Source organism: Lathamus discolor, chromosome 12, assembly GCF_037157495.1.
Source record: "Lathamus discolor isolate bLatDis1 chromosome 12, bLatDis1.hap1, whole genome shotgun sequence".
NCBI lineage: Eukaryota > Metazoa > Chordata > Aves > Psittaciformes > Psittacidae > Lathamus > Lathamus discolor.
This window is the reverse complement of record NC_088895.1, coordinates 226,283-242,434: the sequence shown is the minus strand read 5'-3', so window position 1 is coordinate 242,434 and position 16,152 is coordinate 226,283. Positions and strand designations below refer to the sequence as shown.

At 44.7% G+C, this 16,152-nt stretch overlaps 1 protein-coding gene across 4 annotated transcripts in view; it reads right to left on the bottom strand.

Moving 5' to 3' along the window:
* Positions 1-480: 480 nt before the first annotated feature.
* MORC2 (MORC family CW-type zinc finger 2) overlaps positions 481-16,152 on the bottom strand; it is a 39,189-nt gene continuing 23,517 nt past the window's right edge. For 2 of the 4 annotated variants that reach the window (XM_065692327.1, XM_065692326.1), the window contains 17 exons: positions 15,461-15,540; positions 13,624-13,706; positions 12,685-12,770; positions 10,468-10,608; positions 9,788-9,942; positions 9,519-9,647; positions 7,502-7,607; positions 7,104-7,236; positions 6,694-6,768; positions 6,163-6,549; positions 5,636-5,776; positions 5,490-5,544; positions 4,590-4,731; positions 4,054-4,245; positions 3,864-3,957; positions 2,454-2,642; positions 481-898 (listed from right to left, as the gene is read on the bottom strand). In XM_065692327.1, coding sequence (XP_065548399.1) covers positions 812-898; positions 2,454-2,642; positions 3,864-3,957; positions 4,054-4,245; positions 4,590-4,731; positions 5,490-5,544; positions 5,636-5,776; positions 6,163-6,549; positions 6,694-6,768; positions 7,104-7,236; positions 7,502-7,607; positions 9,519-9,647; positions 9,788-9,942; positions 10,468-10,608; positions 12,685-12,770; positions 13,624-13,706; positions 15,461-15,540 — 2,275 coding nt within the window. In that variant the 3' untranslated portion in view covers positions 481-811. Of the gene's footprint in view, positions 899-1,534; positions 1,837-2,453; positions 2,643-3,863; positions 3,958-4,053; positions 4,246-4,589; positions 4,732-5,489; positions 5,545-5,635; positions 5,777-6,162; positions 6,550-6,693; positions 6,769-7,103; positions 7,237-7,501; positions 7,608-9,518; positions 9,648-9,787; positions 9,943-10,467; positions 10,609-12,684; positions 12,771-13,623; positions 13,707-15,460; positions 15,541-16,152 lie in introns of those variants that run through there. The other 2 variants (XM_065692328.1, XM_065692329.1) reach the window with 2 other exon arrangements.

Here is a 16,152-nt window from a genome sequence, read left to right as displayed (position 1 = left end):
ATAAAATCTGGTTCTTAAACCAGAATTAAAATCAGAATTTAAAATATAAAACCAGAATCTTATAAAGCAGAATTTATGCTGGCCACCTGCAGAGGACAGAGCTTTCTTCCTTCACCTTAATATAAACCTCAGCTTCTACAGAAGGATCATTCACCTGAAGCACCCGCATGCCACCACAATGAACAAAACCTCCAGCATGTGCAAGGAAATCAAGACAACCAGTGACGCTTGCTCCTGCATTGAAGGAATGCTGCCCCTTAGTTCAAGGTGTATGGGGGTGGGAGGATCCTCCTTACATTAATCCATACTAGGATATCCAGGCCCAGATCCTGAATCGAAGCAGTCAGTTTCACTGCAGGCTGTTGCAAAGACCTGGAATTCAAGTAATAAGCAAAAGCCTTCTCTTTCCTGTAGTATGTATAACTTGAGAGTTCTCCAGGACTATAAGCCATTAGTGCTTAAGATTTTCTGGGCAGCACGTTTAGTTTGGACTTTTTTATTGCAAAACATCTATTACACATTCAGCCGTCAAAAGAACGCCAATGGTCCATTTCATTTGATGTTCCTGAAGCTGGGCACCTCTTGGTCACACTCTTCCTTCAAACTGCCAAGTTCTAGGGATTTCAGTTTTCTGAGCACCAAGGTCACGGACTTCTTGCCCTGGCCAAGCTGAGCAGATGCCCAGGCACTGAACTCAAACTGAGTCACCATGGTCACCACACATGATCTGCTTGGAGCTGTAGTGTAGCCTTCAGCTGGGAGAACGAGGGAAAGGCATTGCCTTGGCTGCTGACCCAGACCCAAATGGGACTTAGTGGTGCAGGCCTCCACAGGCACCACATTCCAGCACTCCCAATAAAATTACCTGGACGAGCAAGTTGATCAAAGCAACACAGACCTGAGGGAGTGACAACAGAATAGAGGGTCACTCTATTTTCAGCTGGTTGAGGAGTTCTTCTGCCGTTGCAATTACGTCTCAGAGAAACAGCAGCAGTAAGCGTGCAATAAGCTGACTGCTAGAAAAGAATGTAAACTCCAGCCTTCTCCTTTTGATGATCACAACCCACTGTGAGCAGCTTAGGAGGCCATCCTCTTATAAAAGGCTCCTCATCCTCTGACTATTAGCATGGTGACAATTCCATCTGCTTATGGAGAACTCATATTTGGGAATTTCATGGCACTGCCAAGTGCTAATCCCCTACTCCTAACCCCTTCAGAACCACTGGGCTTTTATCCCCTCCACTCATGTTCACGCAGGGGCTGTACTTTGACCTCCTCCATGCAGCTCAAATTACTGATTTGACTTCCTCTAGTCCAAGTTCAGCATCTCTGAAGTCCAAATCCTGGCCTCCTTTTCCATAGCCCAGAGCTTATTTTTAGGTTGCTGCCAGATTCTAAATTGCCTTGCTAGGCAGGATGCTCTAGTCTTCCAGGTATAGCATATGAATATACCCCAGATGCAAAAGGGTACTCATGCTTTTACCTCACTAAAAACCACACAGCAACCCTCCCATCATATCAGGCACAGTTCCTATTTCTTTTAAAAATAAATATTTATAAGCAAAAGGAAGAGATCCAGAGCACTACAATGTTAAACATCTGCCTGCCAACAGCACAAATGTCTTTTTTGCGTCAAGTCACAAGTTGTACACCAACACAGGTACTGTCTAAAAACCCTCTCTCATCAGCTACTATAGTCCTCCACTGCAAGAATCCCATCGCAGCAACCAGCTCCTCTGCACTTCTCTAGGACTTGTACTGGGCTTCTCAATCTCCTTTTGTAATCAAGTCCTCGATATATGCATCCAGTTCATCATCTGTATTAATATCAATGTCCTGAAACCAAAGGCACAAGAAATACCAGTGAGAAGTGCATCTTGAAGAGCAGCGTAAGAACAGACAAGACACCAGTACAGCATCCTCTGCAACATCTGTCCTGGTCAGCTTTTACACCCCAACTTCCAGCCCTCTTCAGCTGCTGACATCTGCTGTGAAAGCACCACCACCTTTCCTTGTCACAGCCTGACGGACAATGCCCGGAAATCAGTCAGCACTTGATGCTCAAACAGCGCACTCAAGCAACAGATTTACTAAGCTGATCTGGGCAGAAATTCCTTGCAGAACATGGCCTGTGCCCAGGGAAATTCTCCTGCAGCCCCAAATTTCCTAGCAAAAAGCAAAGAACAAATAGAGATTGTGCACTATATACATGCCATGAAAAATGCATCTATGAAAATGAACACTCATCAGGATGCCTGGAACCCAAAAGGTGGACAACGAGAGGAGCTGTACTCTCAGCTGCTTCTCATGATCTAAGCCCAAGTTGCACCCAATTGAGAAAGGTGAAGCCCATTAATGCTGGACTGAAACAGCTCAAGTGCATGGAGGGGCCTGGGTCTTGAGAAGGTTGCTATTCATGGGGTTTTTTGGTTTCACACCCCTTCCTGACCTACCTCCTGCACTTTCTGCAGAAGGGCCACAATGTTAGTCCTCAGCTTCTGCAGTTTCTCCTCTGTTTCCTTCAGCTTTCTCTCTGAGTTGCGGAGGTTTTCTTCACAGGCTTTGGCCCGGGCATCAGCGCGTGTCTGATATGAATTGCACAGGTTCTGCAGACCAACCTCGTACTGTCTGAAGTATTCTTTCTGTAGAAAACAAAACACATCAGATGATATGTCAAGAAAAAGCACCAAGCGGCAAGAAAATCCACAGCTTGTGGAAGAGTCCAGCTACCTGCATCCCATGACCGAACACCACCAGCTCTTCACATGGTGTTCCCACACTTACATTTCCATTTCTGATTTGCCTACTAGAGGCAGCACAACAGTCACAAGGGTTTTCATGTTCCTCAAAGACCAGAACCTCAACAAAAGCTGCCTGAATTCAGATTAAGGATGCAGTATGTATTTAAAAGCCTAAACCCACAGGTATGCTGTGAAAGATCTGACAGCCTCTGTTCATTGCAAGTTCCTTCGTATAGATCGCCCAGACAACACAGTTTATTACTGCGAGGTAGGAACATTTACACATGCAGAAAACTCCTGACAGGACCAATATGCCTTGTGAAAGCAGAAGCACCAGTAACAAGCACAGGCCTGAATTAACAGAAAAGAGGAAGACAGACTGTGAATGAGGGAGTATAGCACTGTGAAGACTGCCAAATAAGCAGTGGCTTTTGTTGTTTAGTCACCTGTAGGTGGATTTTGTAACCTACAGATGCCTCCTGAAAAGATCTCCCTTTGTAGTATGTCAGAGAAGAAAGAAGTCAGAGAAGCCACTACCATTTCTCTGCATTTCTGCCTGCACTGGACCTTCCAACACCAGCACAGGGATCCTGGTGTACGCTCAGCCCCCATCTGTTCCTTGCCAAAATAAATGGAGGTTGCACCAAAAGCCTCAAGATGCACAGCGGCCCCACAGGCAGTCAGCCTGCTTCCCTTGAGGAATGTGAGTAGGTTGGCTTCTGTGTTCTCTCCCATTTTTAAGAATACTGCCAATTAAGTTGGATTTATAAGGCTGGGGGCAAAACAAACAGGTCTGACTACATCCTGTTTCTACAAACATCTAACTTGGCCTCACTTTTTAAAAGCTTAGCCACAATGGACAAGAAGTTCAGATAGGAGCAGCCAACAGCTTTCCCACACAGATGTATGGTAATTTAAAAAGTCCTCAGAGAATAACTGTCAAAAGACCTCAGGCATGTTTCAGAGTGTTTAATTCTTTTCTCAGCTGCATTAGTCTGCGAAGGACCCAAACAATCTTCTGAAGAGTGTGATCTTGCATCAACAGGATGGATGCTTGCCATAAGAATGGAATGTGTGTGGGGAAAATCCCCAGACTTACTTTTCTAGATATACTGAACTCACCAAGGGAAACGCCAACAACCCTTCTGAGCTCATGGAACTCAGCTCCTTCTTGGAGATAGGAAAATTGGGAGGTAAGAAGTACCGCAAACAATTTCTAGGCAGGAAAAGAAAAACACAAAGCCAGAATTTGGAGTTTACACGACTTAAGCAATCAGACTGCAGCAGCTCACCAGAACTGCAGTGAACCCACCGAAGGATCTGGACTAGTAAGTCTACTGTTTCGTGGCTACTACTGGGACCGGTGGTGTCTGGCTCAATTCTGACACAGTCTGAGGTAGAAGGTTCTGCCACAATGACCTCCTCTTCCTGCTGTGTATCTGGAGCCTGGTATTCAGGAGAGGGAGGCTTCATCAACCTCACATCCTCACTGCCCTTCTCTACCCTGAAAAAAAAAAAAAACAGTGAGGGAAAGTCAAATATCTTTTTCTACATTGACCATACCTGAACCACTGTTAACAGCTTCATCAGAACCTGCACCCAGCTTCACTCTGAGACCTCTAGATTACACAACAGCTGCCTCCACAGTAACATCACACTAAAATGATGGGCAGACTGGATGGAGTCTGCCCTGGTCATTCCTTATGAAGCAGCTGGACACTCCTGAGCACATATACACTCCCTGACATGACAGTAACATATCTGTCTTCTGCATCTATGGAAGTAAAAAGGGGTCTTCCTCCTGAAAGCAAAGCAAGCCTCCAAAATCCAGCAGCTAGAGATAGTTACCAGCGATCCCTTGGTGTGGTGTCTGTAGGAACATAATCAAACTTCACCTTCCAGCGTACTGCATGCTTGCCCATCTCCACAGCTGTGACACGGCCTGTGAACCACTCCTTGTTCACACGCACTTCCACATGCAGCCCTTTATCTGCAAGGACAATAGTAAAGATGACTGCAAGCATTTTGATGCTGGAGAGCACATTTTGCAGTAGCTCTAGTGAAGACAGCCGCTCTCAGTGAAGAGCAAACCTAAACCTGTGACAATTCCTTCAAACGGTACACAAATCATACCACCACTGTCACTCAGTTCAAATCCTACTTAGAAACATTAAGATACAAGATATGGCATTTTCAGACAAAAGTTTTCCTCTGTACTCTGGGCTATTTGACATGGGCTTTCCAGGCCCATGCTGGCCAATTTGCCACAGGTTTGCAGACAGCTCCTTAGGAAGAAGCTAAAGAAATGCCCTGCTCTGGCAGAAGGTGCAATACATCCTGGCTATCATCTTTCCTGGGGATCTCTTGGCCCTTCTTCCCTCACAAGCAGTGCAACAGGTCTAGATACAGTCCTCAGCATCTCCTAGCTAACATAGCTCCACGATCCATTCAGTGAGGAAGGGTGACATCAGTCTACAGCATGCAGCCAAGCATCACACCCATTAACGTGACGCAGGCCTCTGATTACAGATCTTCCCACGCTACGGTTGCCTCTTTTCTAATCAAGGGGGTCCTGACCAAAATGTTTCATGTCAGTTAGTCATCTTGGGGTTTGGGACCCAGATTTACATTAATTCTTATTTTAAAAAGGTCATTAATGAAATCACGTTTAACTAGCGAGTCTAGTTCTGCAACAGTTCTTTTCCACTGTGGCAGATACCGAAGGCAGTTCAAGGGCTCATTTCTCACCTTTCTGAGATTTCTTCAGTTCTGCCAGCTCTTCTTCTCCAGCACTGTCTGTAAGCTGTGAGGAGAGAGCTCAGATTAGCTGCCTCCCACCAAGATTATAAACACTTGACAAATACCTTCTGCTGGGGAAACCAGTACACTCTCACCTCTACCACCACCTCACTGGAATTCTTCTCTTCTTTCACAGCCACAAATTTGCCCCGTTTTGTCTTCTCCTTCTTGTGCTCCTCCTCCTCCTCAGACTCATCCTCTGAGGTGTTCAAGATTCTCTTCCGAGTGGTGGAGGCCTGCATAAAGCGAACAGGCTCAAGATATAATTCCAGCATGCTTCCAACCAAATCCTTCTTTCAGCCAAGTTAGGAAAGCCCTCAAAATCCAGTATTTCATTTGGTAGTTCATTAGCTTTTCCAGCAGGTTTTAGCAGGTACTAAGTGATCATGAAAACACTCACCCTGCCACTCAACATTCCTTCATTTCTGGGGAAACAGTCTGGTCTAACAGAAAAGAGATGAAACGAGTCTTCATAAGGGGTGTGGAATGGCACCCTAACCCAAGAGTAAAGTAAACGTTACTTTGTGTAGGGACTACAGTGCAAATCCCATGCAATAGTGCAAGACAGGCTATGTGAAATAGTAGGTAAGGACCTGACAGTGTTCATCCCATTGAGTCTCACCTGTGGGTATTTGACAGTGGCAGATTTCTTTACAGCTGGCACCTTGGCAGATTTGGGACTGGGTGTCTCACGTGAGCTTCTGGGATTCTGCAGGGCAGCAGAAGGTGGCTTTGTTGTTGTACCTGGTTTGGCATGAGTTTTTAAATTGCTGTTAGACTTCCCAGCTGTCAGAGTATGCTGGTGTGTCCTGGAAGTGCTGGCCTCCTCCCTGGAGAGCATGCTTGCCAGTTTGGGAGTGCTGACATTTGGCCAAGCTGAAGAGCTCTTTTTCAGCTGCATGGTGGACTTGGTCAGAGGTGAAGATGGTGGCCTGCTGGGAGCATTCTTGATTACATCAGGTAAAGGAGGAGATCGTGGGCGCTGAGGTCGGGTTGGTGACTGGGTGTTCTGAAACAAATGAGGGTACAGAGAGAGAAAGACACCAAGAGTCAATCAGTGCTTTTCAGAGCAGTTAAGGACAGCACAAATAAGGATGTAAGAAAATAAGGATAGCTAAGGATAGTACAAATCCTACAGTGGTATCACATTTACCTCCCCTGCAGGCCGTGTGGTCACATCCAGAGGCAGTTTCTTTAAGTCAGCTTGAGATCGAATTGGAGTGGTTTTCTATAAAAAAAAACCCCAAAACTCAGGAAGGCCCATCTTTAAAGGCTGTCAGGGCCTGCCTTAGCCCAGCCCTGCAAACACTTCTTCAGCTTCAAATCAAGAACTGTTAGAAGGTGTGTTCTGTGTCCTTCAAGAGACATCACTTCATCCAAATACCAGCAGTCCCTCCCATTTCCCTAGCAAGCTGAGATGCTTATTTTATGCTATTAAAACCACCCCTGCCCCAGTAAGGAGCACAGGTGGCATTAGAGGCTGAGACAAAGGTGTTTGTCTAGTGATTTGCACTGGGAGGTCCCTCAAGCATGCTGTGCTTAGCTGGAGACCTCCAGATTCACCTGCAGAGCTTCCAGCTTTTCCTGCTCCTGGCGGATTTTCTCAGCCAGTTGTTTCTGCTTCTCTTCCGGTGATTTCACGTCTTTCTTCAGAGTTCCCAATGGTACCTTCTGCTTCTGCTCTGCAGCTTCACATCTAGCAGGACAGGAATGCAAGACAATCTCAGTAATGACAGTAACCTGTGCTGTCTCACTCATACAGCATTGATTGTCCCCACAACCCATCCCAAAGGCAGCAGTAAAACTGCCTTCCTTTCTGCAGGACACACAATCTCAAAACCAGTAGTTTTCTTCTTGGGAAACACATGTACAATTTCAGGATCAAAAGCACAGTTGCTAAAAAATAAACATATGCAGATAAAGCACACTGGAGGAAAGTCTTTATATTAACTGATTCTTACCTGTCTTGTTCAGGATCAGGGTTCATGGAGCAGACCCAGCTATCAGGGTAATTCTTCTCCACTGAACTCAGCTGGAAGGGGAGCGTTCGCCATTTCAGACACACATCTGTTAGACAAACACTTCGCAAGTTAGAAATACACAGCCTGAGCCACAAGGTAATTTTTTTTCCTGTAGTGCTTCTCAACCCTATTTGATGCCCAGGGACCACCCCAATTACCATGTATCCAGTGACTGTCAGACAAGGGGCCACAAAAAAAAAAGTGAGAAAAGCACCGGATCTACTGAGCCAGTTCTTGCTTCATGCTCACAAAATGCTTGCTGGAAGACCTCAAATTTTGTACAAGGCATCCATAACAAGGATCTAATGAAGCCTGGGATCAACTGATACTAGAGGACCTCAAACTCACTGCTGCAATGACGGCATGTACAAACCAAACTGAACAGCCAGTCCTGAAATCACTGCTCACCTCAGAAGTCAGGCTCTTGCTGATAACAACACAAAAGAAGTCAGAGATTTATTCACTAAAAGAAATACTGTCCTGGGTTCAGCTGTAACGGTTATTTTATTCCTTCTTAGTAGCTGGTGCAGAGCTGTGTTTTTGACTTTAGACTGAGAACAATGCTGATAACACACCGATGTTTTAGTTGTTACTCAGTAATGCTTACTCCAATCAAGGACTTTTCAGTCTCTCATGCTCTGCCAATGAGGAGGGATATGGGAAGCCAGGAGGAAGCAGAGACAGGACACCTGACTCAAACCAGCCAAAGGGGTATTCCATCCCACAGCACATCATGCTCAGTATAAGAAAATGGGAGGAGTTACCTGGGAGGCCCAGGTTGCTGCTCAGGTCAGGCTGAGTATCGGTTGGCCAGTGCTGAGCAATTGTATTCTCTCCCTTTGTTATTTCCTTTATCATTATTATTACTGGTGGTAGCAGTAGTGGGTTTGTGTTATACCTTAGTTACTGGACTGTTCTTATCTCAACCCGTGGGAGTTACATCCTTTTGATTCTCCTCCCCAATCCCTTTGGGAACAGCGGGAGGAAGAATGTAGGGAGTAAGTGTGGTTCTGAGTTACCAGAGTCGGGCTTAAACCACAACAATACAGTATCTAGTAAGTTTTAGGTGAACCTGGAAGACAGATTTGGCTCCCAGAGTATTGTCAGAGCTTTGCTGGCCTACCAGGAAATCAACACCTTAGGAAAAATGTTTTGCCAAGAAAATGGAAACATTCTTAAATGAGTCTCTGGAAGGATGCCAACAGCAGAAGACCAGAAGAATGACAGGAAAGCCCCTCCTCTTTGGGAGGGGCTTGGAAATGACTGAGAAAACTGTTAAGGCAGGAGAGCCTAACAAAGTAATTCCACAAGACTGGCCTCATATTCCTTGTTACATTCTCATACCAAAATCCTGTGGGGAAATGAGGTCAAGGGATTCTGGTGTCCCTCTACTAAGAGACAAAGTCATTGTGTTGAAACCTCCCTTACACCAGAGAAAGGGCTTAGTCAAATCTGTTCAGAGGTGCACAGAAGTGAACTTGCACTGAGTTTGAAAGTCAACTGTAAACAGCTCCCTTCTGTCCTCACACCCAGTACCGGTTAGCAAGCCTCTGCATCAGCATACGAATTACTTCGCCACTTTCTACTGCAGGAAGTTTCAGATCTTATTCTAGTGTTGGGGTGGGTGGCTTTGGCCAGTTCCAGTTCATATGACATTCTAAGCCGATTCTCAACACTGCTACTGGCCATACCTGCCCATTCTGTAAGGGCACCTGAAGAACATCATGGTTAATAAACTGCAGGAAAGCAACCTGATACCAAGACATCTAAGTGGACCATCAGATGCAGACAATGGCAACTCACAGAAGAAGAGAAGCCCTAGAAGAGGGTAATGATAGCAAAGCAGTTCTCAAATCTCATCTCCTACCCATGGTGCTGCTCCCTAACAGCAGCCAGCAGTCTCTCCCCTATGCACCAGGCAGGAGCAGCCTCCTAGTCACAGCCTGGCCAGACGTACCACACTGAATCGTGGTAGGTATCTCCATGGCTCTCCGGCGTTTGTAGCGCAGTTCACTAGATGGAGGCTGGTTCCAGTTTGCTGACAAATAACCAAATTCATCCCAGAACTTGATGATACCTTTCTGGGCTGGAAAACAAACAAATTTCCACTCAATATGGAGCCATTACCACAGAAATCACCACCTGCAGTCTTGGCTGCTCTCCCCCTTTGCTGCCCTCCAGCCAAAGTTTCCCCTTCCAGCCCAGGTAACTGTGAAGCTTCATTACCTATAGCAACATCCTTCCAGTACTGAGCCAAATGATCCCCCATGGCCTTCAGCAAGTGTCGATACTCTTTGGCATCAGCAAAGTCTTGTTTATTATGGGTTGGCTCCAGAACCAAATAGGGCACATCCACCACACCCACCACTCCACCACATGCCCTGGAAGAGGAAGACACAGTCACTAACATCATTCAATTATCAGATCAATTATCAGATTATCAGTGTTGAAAACAGCAGGTTATACACATACCCACCCACCCCTTCCTGCAGCAGTACTGGCTTTAATTTATCAGCTTTCTAAATCAGATTGGAGCCAGCATACAAAAAGGTGGGCTCAAATATCTGTATTTGCTTTCAAAGCCTGTTCTCCCTGTCCCTAGAATGAGGCAATATTGCTACCAGTATTTATCAGCCCCAAACACTGGCAGTCAGCACGAATGCCTGACACTTTAGGTCAGACCAAAATCTGTGTAGACAACTCTCTATCAAGAAATCAGGGAAATATTGGGCAACATTAACTGTAATTTATTTGCCAGAATCCAAACTAAATGCTGACACAATGAGTAAGCCTCACACTCAGGAAGAACAATTAATGCAGAACAAGGTTATTGCATGGCCTGAATTGTATGTAGGAACTCGCAAAGCGTAAGCAAAAGGATTGCCTAATAATCTCCAGGAACTCACATGCCACCATCCAGCTGTGGGCCCACCTTCTCATACATCTTTATCAGGCGACTGCAGTTATAAATGAACATGCCATCCAACTCGCGCTGCTCAATATTCACACCAAAGACAAAATTCAGCTCTTTGGGTTCCTTCAGTGCCCTGAGAGAGAATAAAAAAAAAAAAGCCTCAGGAATGTTGACACTAAAACTAATTCTTTGCTGTCATTAGAAGTGATTTAGCACCTCTGAGCATCAGGGGTTTACCAACACCCATCCCCTGTAGTCTGCTACTGCTAAAAAACACCAAGCACTTGTTGAATGTGAATGAACAAAATACAAAACCTTTGCAATACAGACACCAACTTAGGCTGGACAGTATCTTCTTAGATAATTTATTTATTTGGATATGGTTTCTACTTCTAAAATGGATTCTGCTTTTTATTTCAGATCTGCTTGTTCAAAAAAATGATGAGTTACACAGTAGCTTTAGAGAAGTACTGGTAGGTACAGACTGTTCTCTCCAATGCGATTTTGTTTATATTTTCCAGATGTACATCTCTATGCTAGATAAAGCATGGAAATTAAGATTTTGATACTCAGACTCTGGGAAAGTTCTTGTAATCGCAAGTTTTCCAATGCCATCACTCCAAGTTTGAAAGCTGGAAGATAATAAGAGACCACCCAAGCAGAGCTGCTTTTTTTTTCCTACAAATGACAGGATAGGAATTTGCATGATTTCTACTGTCTATGCAGCAGATGACATCAATAAAAGTTGGCCTCAAATATGTTTGTGAGCAGATAGGGATTTCTGAACCTGGATCTCCTGTGTGAACTGTGTCTCCTGCGATGCAGAAAGCCTCAAGACGTCTTTGTGTTACAAATAAAACAAAATCCCCAGGTCTCACAAGCAGAACTATTATAGCTCTTTAACAAATTAAATTAAATAGGTTTCACAGCTTCCATGAAATCCATGCTTAAGATTTTTCATGATAAGGATCCTCCATTTCAGGCTGAAGGTATCACCAAATGTGAGATTCAAACTTTTAACTACTGCAAGGCTATACCACTGTCCTACACATCCGTCTCACCTCCGACCTGTCTTACTTCCAACTCCCCACCATGTAACCAAATTCTTAGCACTTATGTGCTTTATCCCAGTCAGGAATTTTGCTTAAGGGATCAGTTGAAATAGTGGAATTCTTTAAACTGATCTGTTGACTGCCTACTAATATCAAGTATTAAAAGAACCTGAGCTGTGCATGCATGAGCACTGCACAATAATATTCTGCAGACAGAAGATGTAAGTCTATCTTAATGGTCAAGAATTTCAAAATAAATCCCTGAAATAGATTCATATTCATTTTCTGTTTAAAGCCATCTTTTTGCCCACACAGATGTATAAGTACCCTGTAACACACCTTCCTTTAAAATAAGTTACTAGAAAAACACATGAAATAGCAGATTTCAGTAATTTTAACAGTAAACTTTTGCCAAGGGCTATTGTGAACACTGACAAAATAGAAGTTGGGCTAGATGTGATAGATCTATCTCTGGCAACAAGTCTAGGATAGCTCTGATCTAAGCAGCCATGAAAACTAGCATGCAAAACAACCAGGTGGGAACAGAAACTTGGCATATACAAATCCCAAACTTTCTCACACTCAGCATTTGTCTGAAGAGCATTTTTATCTGGTTACAACTTCATTTACAAAATGCATAAGACAACTTTGTAAAAAAAAAACACATAACAACAAAACAACTTATAAAAAAAGTGGAATATTCTTGTGAATACATCAACAGCAAAGTCAACTGCAACCAGAGCTAAGTGAGAACAATGCCTTGGGATTTCACAGCACTGACTGTAACAGAGCTCAGAAAGTTAGAAAGTTTTTAGAAAACATTCCTACAAGTCTAAAAGCCATTTCACTGCAACGTTTCATTGCCTCCCTGAATCTTACCTGCAGATGAAAAAGCAAAAGAGTGAAAACAGCTGATGTGAAAACCATATAAACATCTACAGAAAACAAGCCAAATATAAAGACGTCTTTCAGCAGGAGAGGAATAGCAGAATCAATCAGAAGAACAAACTCAGTCCCCTTGGTTTAACAGCCAGAGCGTACAGGTTGCCCAAAAACATTTAAGCTTGGAGCTGAACTGCTCCCTCTACCACACAAACACAGTAAGAGAGATGTGAACAGCCTGGGAAATCCAGAACTCTGAACCACCCTGTACTCACCTCTGCTTTGCATCCTTGATCCTCTTCTTGACATCAGACTCCCGGCGCATGGTTATTGCTGAGTTTTGGACTTGGCGTAGCATCATCTGCAAACATGCGTGGTACAGAAAAGCTGCTGCTGTCAAATTCATCATTCGCACATTTTACGATTTTTTTGTCCTCCTCAAGAAGATCTCAGAAATGTTTTAAATATAAAGAATTCACTAACAGTGGAGAGCGACAATCAGCATGTCTTTATATTTAGGGCAGTGCTCAGTCCTAGCTTGTTTAAGCAGCTACAGAGCTGCTTGGGAGAAAATGTCAAAATGCAGCTAAACATCTCAGCTAACTGAAATCAGAGGGTAATGGAGGCACAGGGAAACAGCCAGGGTACTTGGATACTCCTACTTCCATTGGATGCCTATAGGAAGTACAGTGATTTCAAGCTGGTGACACCTGGGGAAGCACCAGGCATCCCTGCATGCTCTCTTCCCACCCAGAGGTGGTCTGGGTCTCAGCCTTGCCCCTGTCAAGAGCCACAGGCCATGAGGAGAAAGCAAACAGCCCCTCTCCAAAATCTTTGGAGCCAGTTACACAGGCATGGAAGGGGCATGGCCTAAAAGCACCCAGTTTTACTCCTGTTCAAACACCTTACTTTCCCCTGGCCTCTTCTGCAGAGGCTGACATCAAAGAAGGTGTCTGGGGGCTGCGGGTTGCCTTCCCTCACAGGATATATTGAAGAACATCAGCACACTTGCCACCTGGTCTGGAAAGCATGTACAGATGTTGAAGCACATCCACTGGCGATGAGCCTACAGAGCTGCTCAAATGCTGCAAGCAGCTCACCAACTGAAGTCACTGCCTGTATCACCTACACACCGGGTGCTACCCACCAGTGCTGCTCTCTGAGCCAGTCCCCAGTGCCTGAAATGTCACACACTGCCAAAGCACAGGGCTTACCCTGGACTCCCGTGTGAGGTCCCCACCTAGGCGCAGCTCAAGGGCACGGGCTTTACTTTCCGCCTCCCGAGCCTTCTCCTCCGCTGAAACACAAAAGGAAAAGGATGATGTCAACCATTCAGTACATGCAGCATATACTAAGGCATCCACCTGAGGGGACAGACTTCCAGAGAGCCTTTGCTGGACTGACATGTACAAGGGTACAGGGCTAACACAAAAGGGTACAAAATAAAACCTATGAGAGGGCACCACTGACATCTTATAACTTGCTTAGATGTCACAGTCAAACCAGCAAAACTGAAAGGCTAAATTCTGCAAAAGCATGTTTAAAGGAAGGATCCATGAGGGAGTTAGTGAGGACTTGGAAAGAGTAAGGACGCATGTGGCCCCGTCTGCTCTGCTTGGAAGCATGTAGGCAGAGAAAAGGCTGTCACAGAATGAAGACTGAGTTCAGGCTTGAAAAGGAGCTACTAAGACGTAATCTTCTTGCAGACATGAAGGGAGAGCACTAGTAGTAAAAATGCTTTTAGCTTTGATAATTGCTAAATTTTGCCTGGAAAAAGACAAATCTGAGCTACAGAGAAAATAGGACACAGAGTTCTCTGAAAACCTACCACTTCACTTGATGTTTGCATGAAGTTTACCATTTAGAATAAACTCCCCTTTCCACTTCTCCCCCAGACTTCCTGGCAACAGGTACATTTCACCCTGGTATTGCAAGATTCATTCAACAGATTTAATTTCCAGCGAGGAGATCCCTTTCTAAAATTGAGCCACCAGGTGCTTTGGTATATCAGCACCATATACCTTGCATCTGCACGCTCTCCATCCAAAAGCACATTGTGCCCTTTTAGGTCAGAAGCTTGTTTTGCTCACAGCTGTACAACTAGTTGATAGAGTGATCTTCCTCCATCCTACAGGCTACGAGGTCCACGGGGGTAAACATGGACTGGCAAGTAGCACCCTTTTTTAAAAAGGAAAAAAAGCAAGATGTGAGGAACTACAGGCAGGTCAGTCTCACCTTGCTGCGTGGCAAGATCACGGAGCAGAAACTCCTGTGCTAAGGCTCATTGACAGTAAGGGGGTGATTGGTGACAGCCTCCACCCAGCCTTCTCTTCTACAGGCTGAACAGCCCCAACTTTCTCAGCCTGCCTTCATTTGGGAGGTGCTCCAGCCCCTGATCATCCTCGTGGCCTCCTCCGGACTTGCTCCAGCAGCTCCGTATCTTCTTATGTTGAGGACACCAGAACTGCACACAGTGCTGCATGTGGAGTCTCACAAGAGCAGAGTAGAGGGGCAGGATCACCTCCTTCGACCTGCTGGTCATGCTTTTGATGCAGCCCAGCACACAGTTGGCTTTTGTGCTGGGAGCGCACACTGAAGTGGCTCATGTTCATTTTCAACTTTGTACACACAGACCAATCACTTTATATGAAGTGACAGAATGAAAGTCTTACTTTTTGAAAAACTGCCTCAACAAGGAAAGAGCAGAAGGAAAATAGAACCAAAAGCTAATGATACACAAAAGGTGAAGCAGAATTGCAGGGTAATAGGGCAGCAGCTTAGCCAGACTTCAGATGGAGCAAGGGCAGACAGCTGTGACTTAAAGAGTTATTCTATACAAGCATTTCCCAGAGTAAGTAATCTTAGGGATCAATGTACATTCCTTTCATTACATGGAATATGTCTGGGTCATCAATAGTCACTAGTAACTAATCTCCTGAGCAACCATAATGATCACAGAAGCAAGCAATTGCAGGTCATATCCAGAACGGCACTATCTTCCTGGCTGTTGCTACAGCACAGTCAGGATGCATGCATACCCCCGAAACTCACCTATCCTCGCCATGTGCTCTGCTTTCTTCACCTCTTGCTCTGCACGAGTCTTGAAACGGTTTGAAGTATATTTGTACATCCTGTCATGATTGAAATTTATGAATCAGCAAACTCAGCAGTAAGGTCAAACCAAGATTTCATCACTGTATGAAAGAATAAAGTCTCCACACCCTATTCTGCTCTTCTCAATAGATTCAATAGAGAAGGAGATTTACACATCAGGAACTGAGTGGTTTTCGATGCAATTAGGCAAAAACTTCTGAAATCAGAGATGCTTTAACAGCAGCTGCAAACACAATTCCCTTTTCTGCATTAACCATTGGAAGTGAAATATGTCCATATTCTCAGAGGACATCCCAATGTTTCAAGGAATAGCTTGTTTGGAAGTGGAAGAGTAAATATATATGTGGAAAGCTTCTCAAAAAAACCTCACATTACAGATAAATAACCCTTTCTCCTGAAAACAGCCATTCACAGATGTAGTCTGACAGGGCCCATCACACAGTGTAGCTCAAACACCCTAAGTGGCACTCTGAATGGAGCTTCAAGTTTCAGTTCTAAGGTTTCACGACATTTGTGTGTACTACACATCTGACTCACAGCCTTGTAAACCGTGCTTGAGTCACAGTGGCTTGTTCCACCTTCCCGTATCATAACGCGCCAAATGCAAACCACAGACTGACTACTGTAGA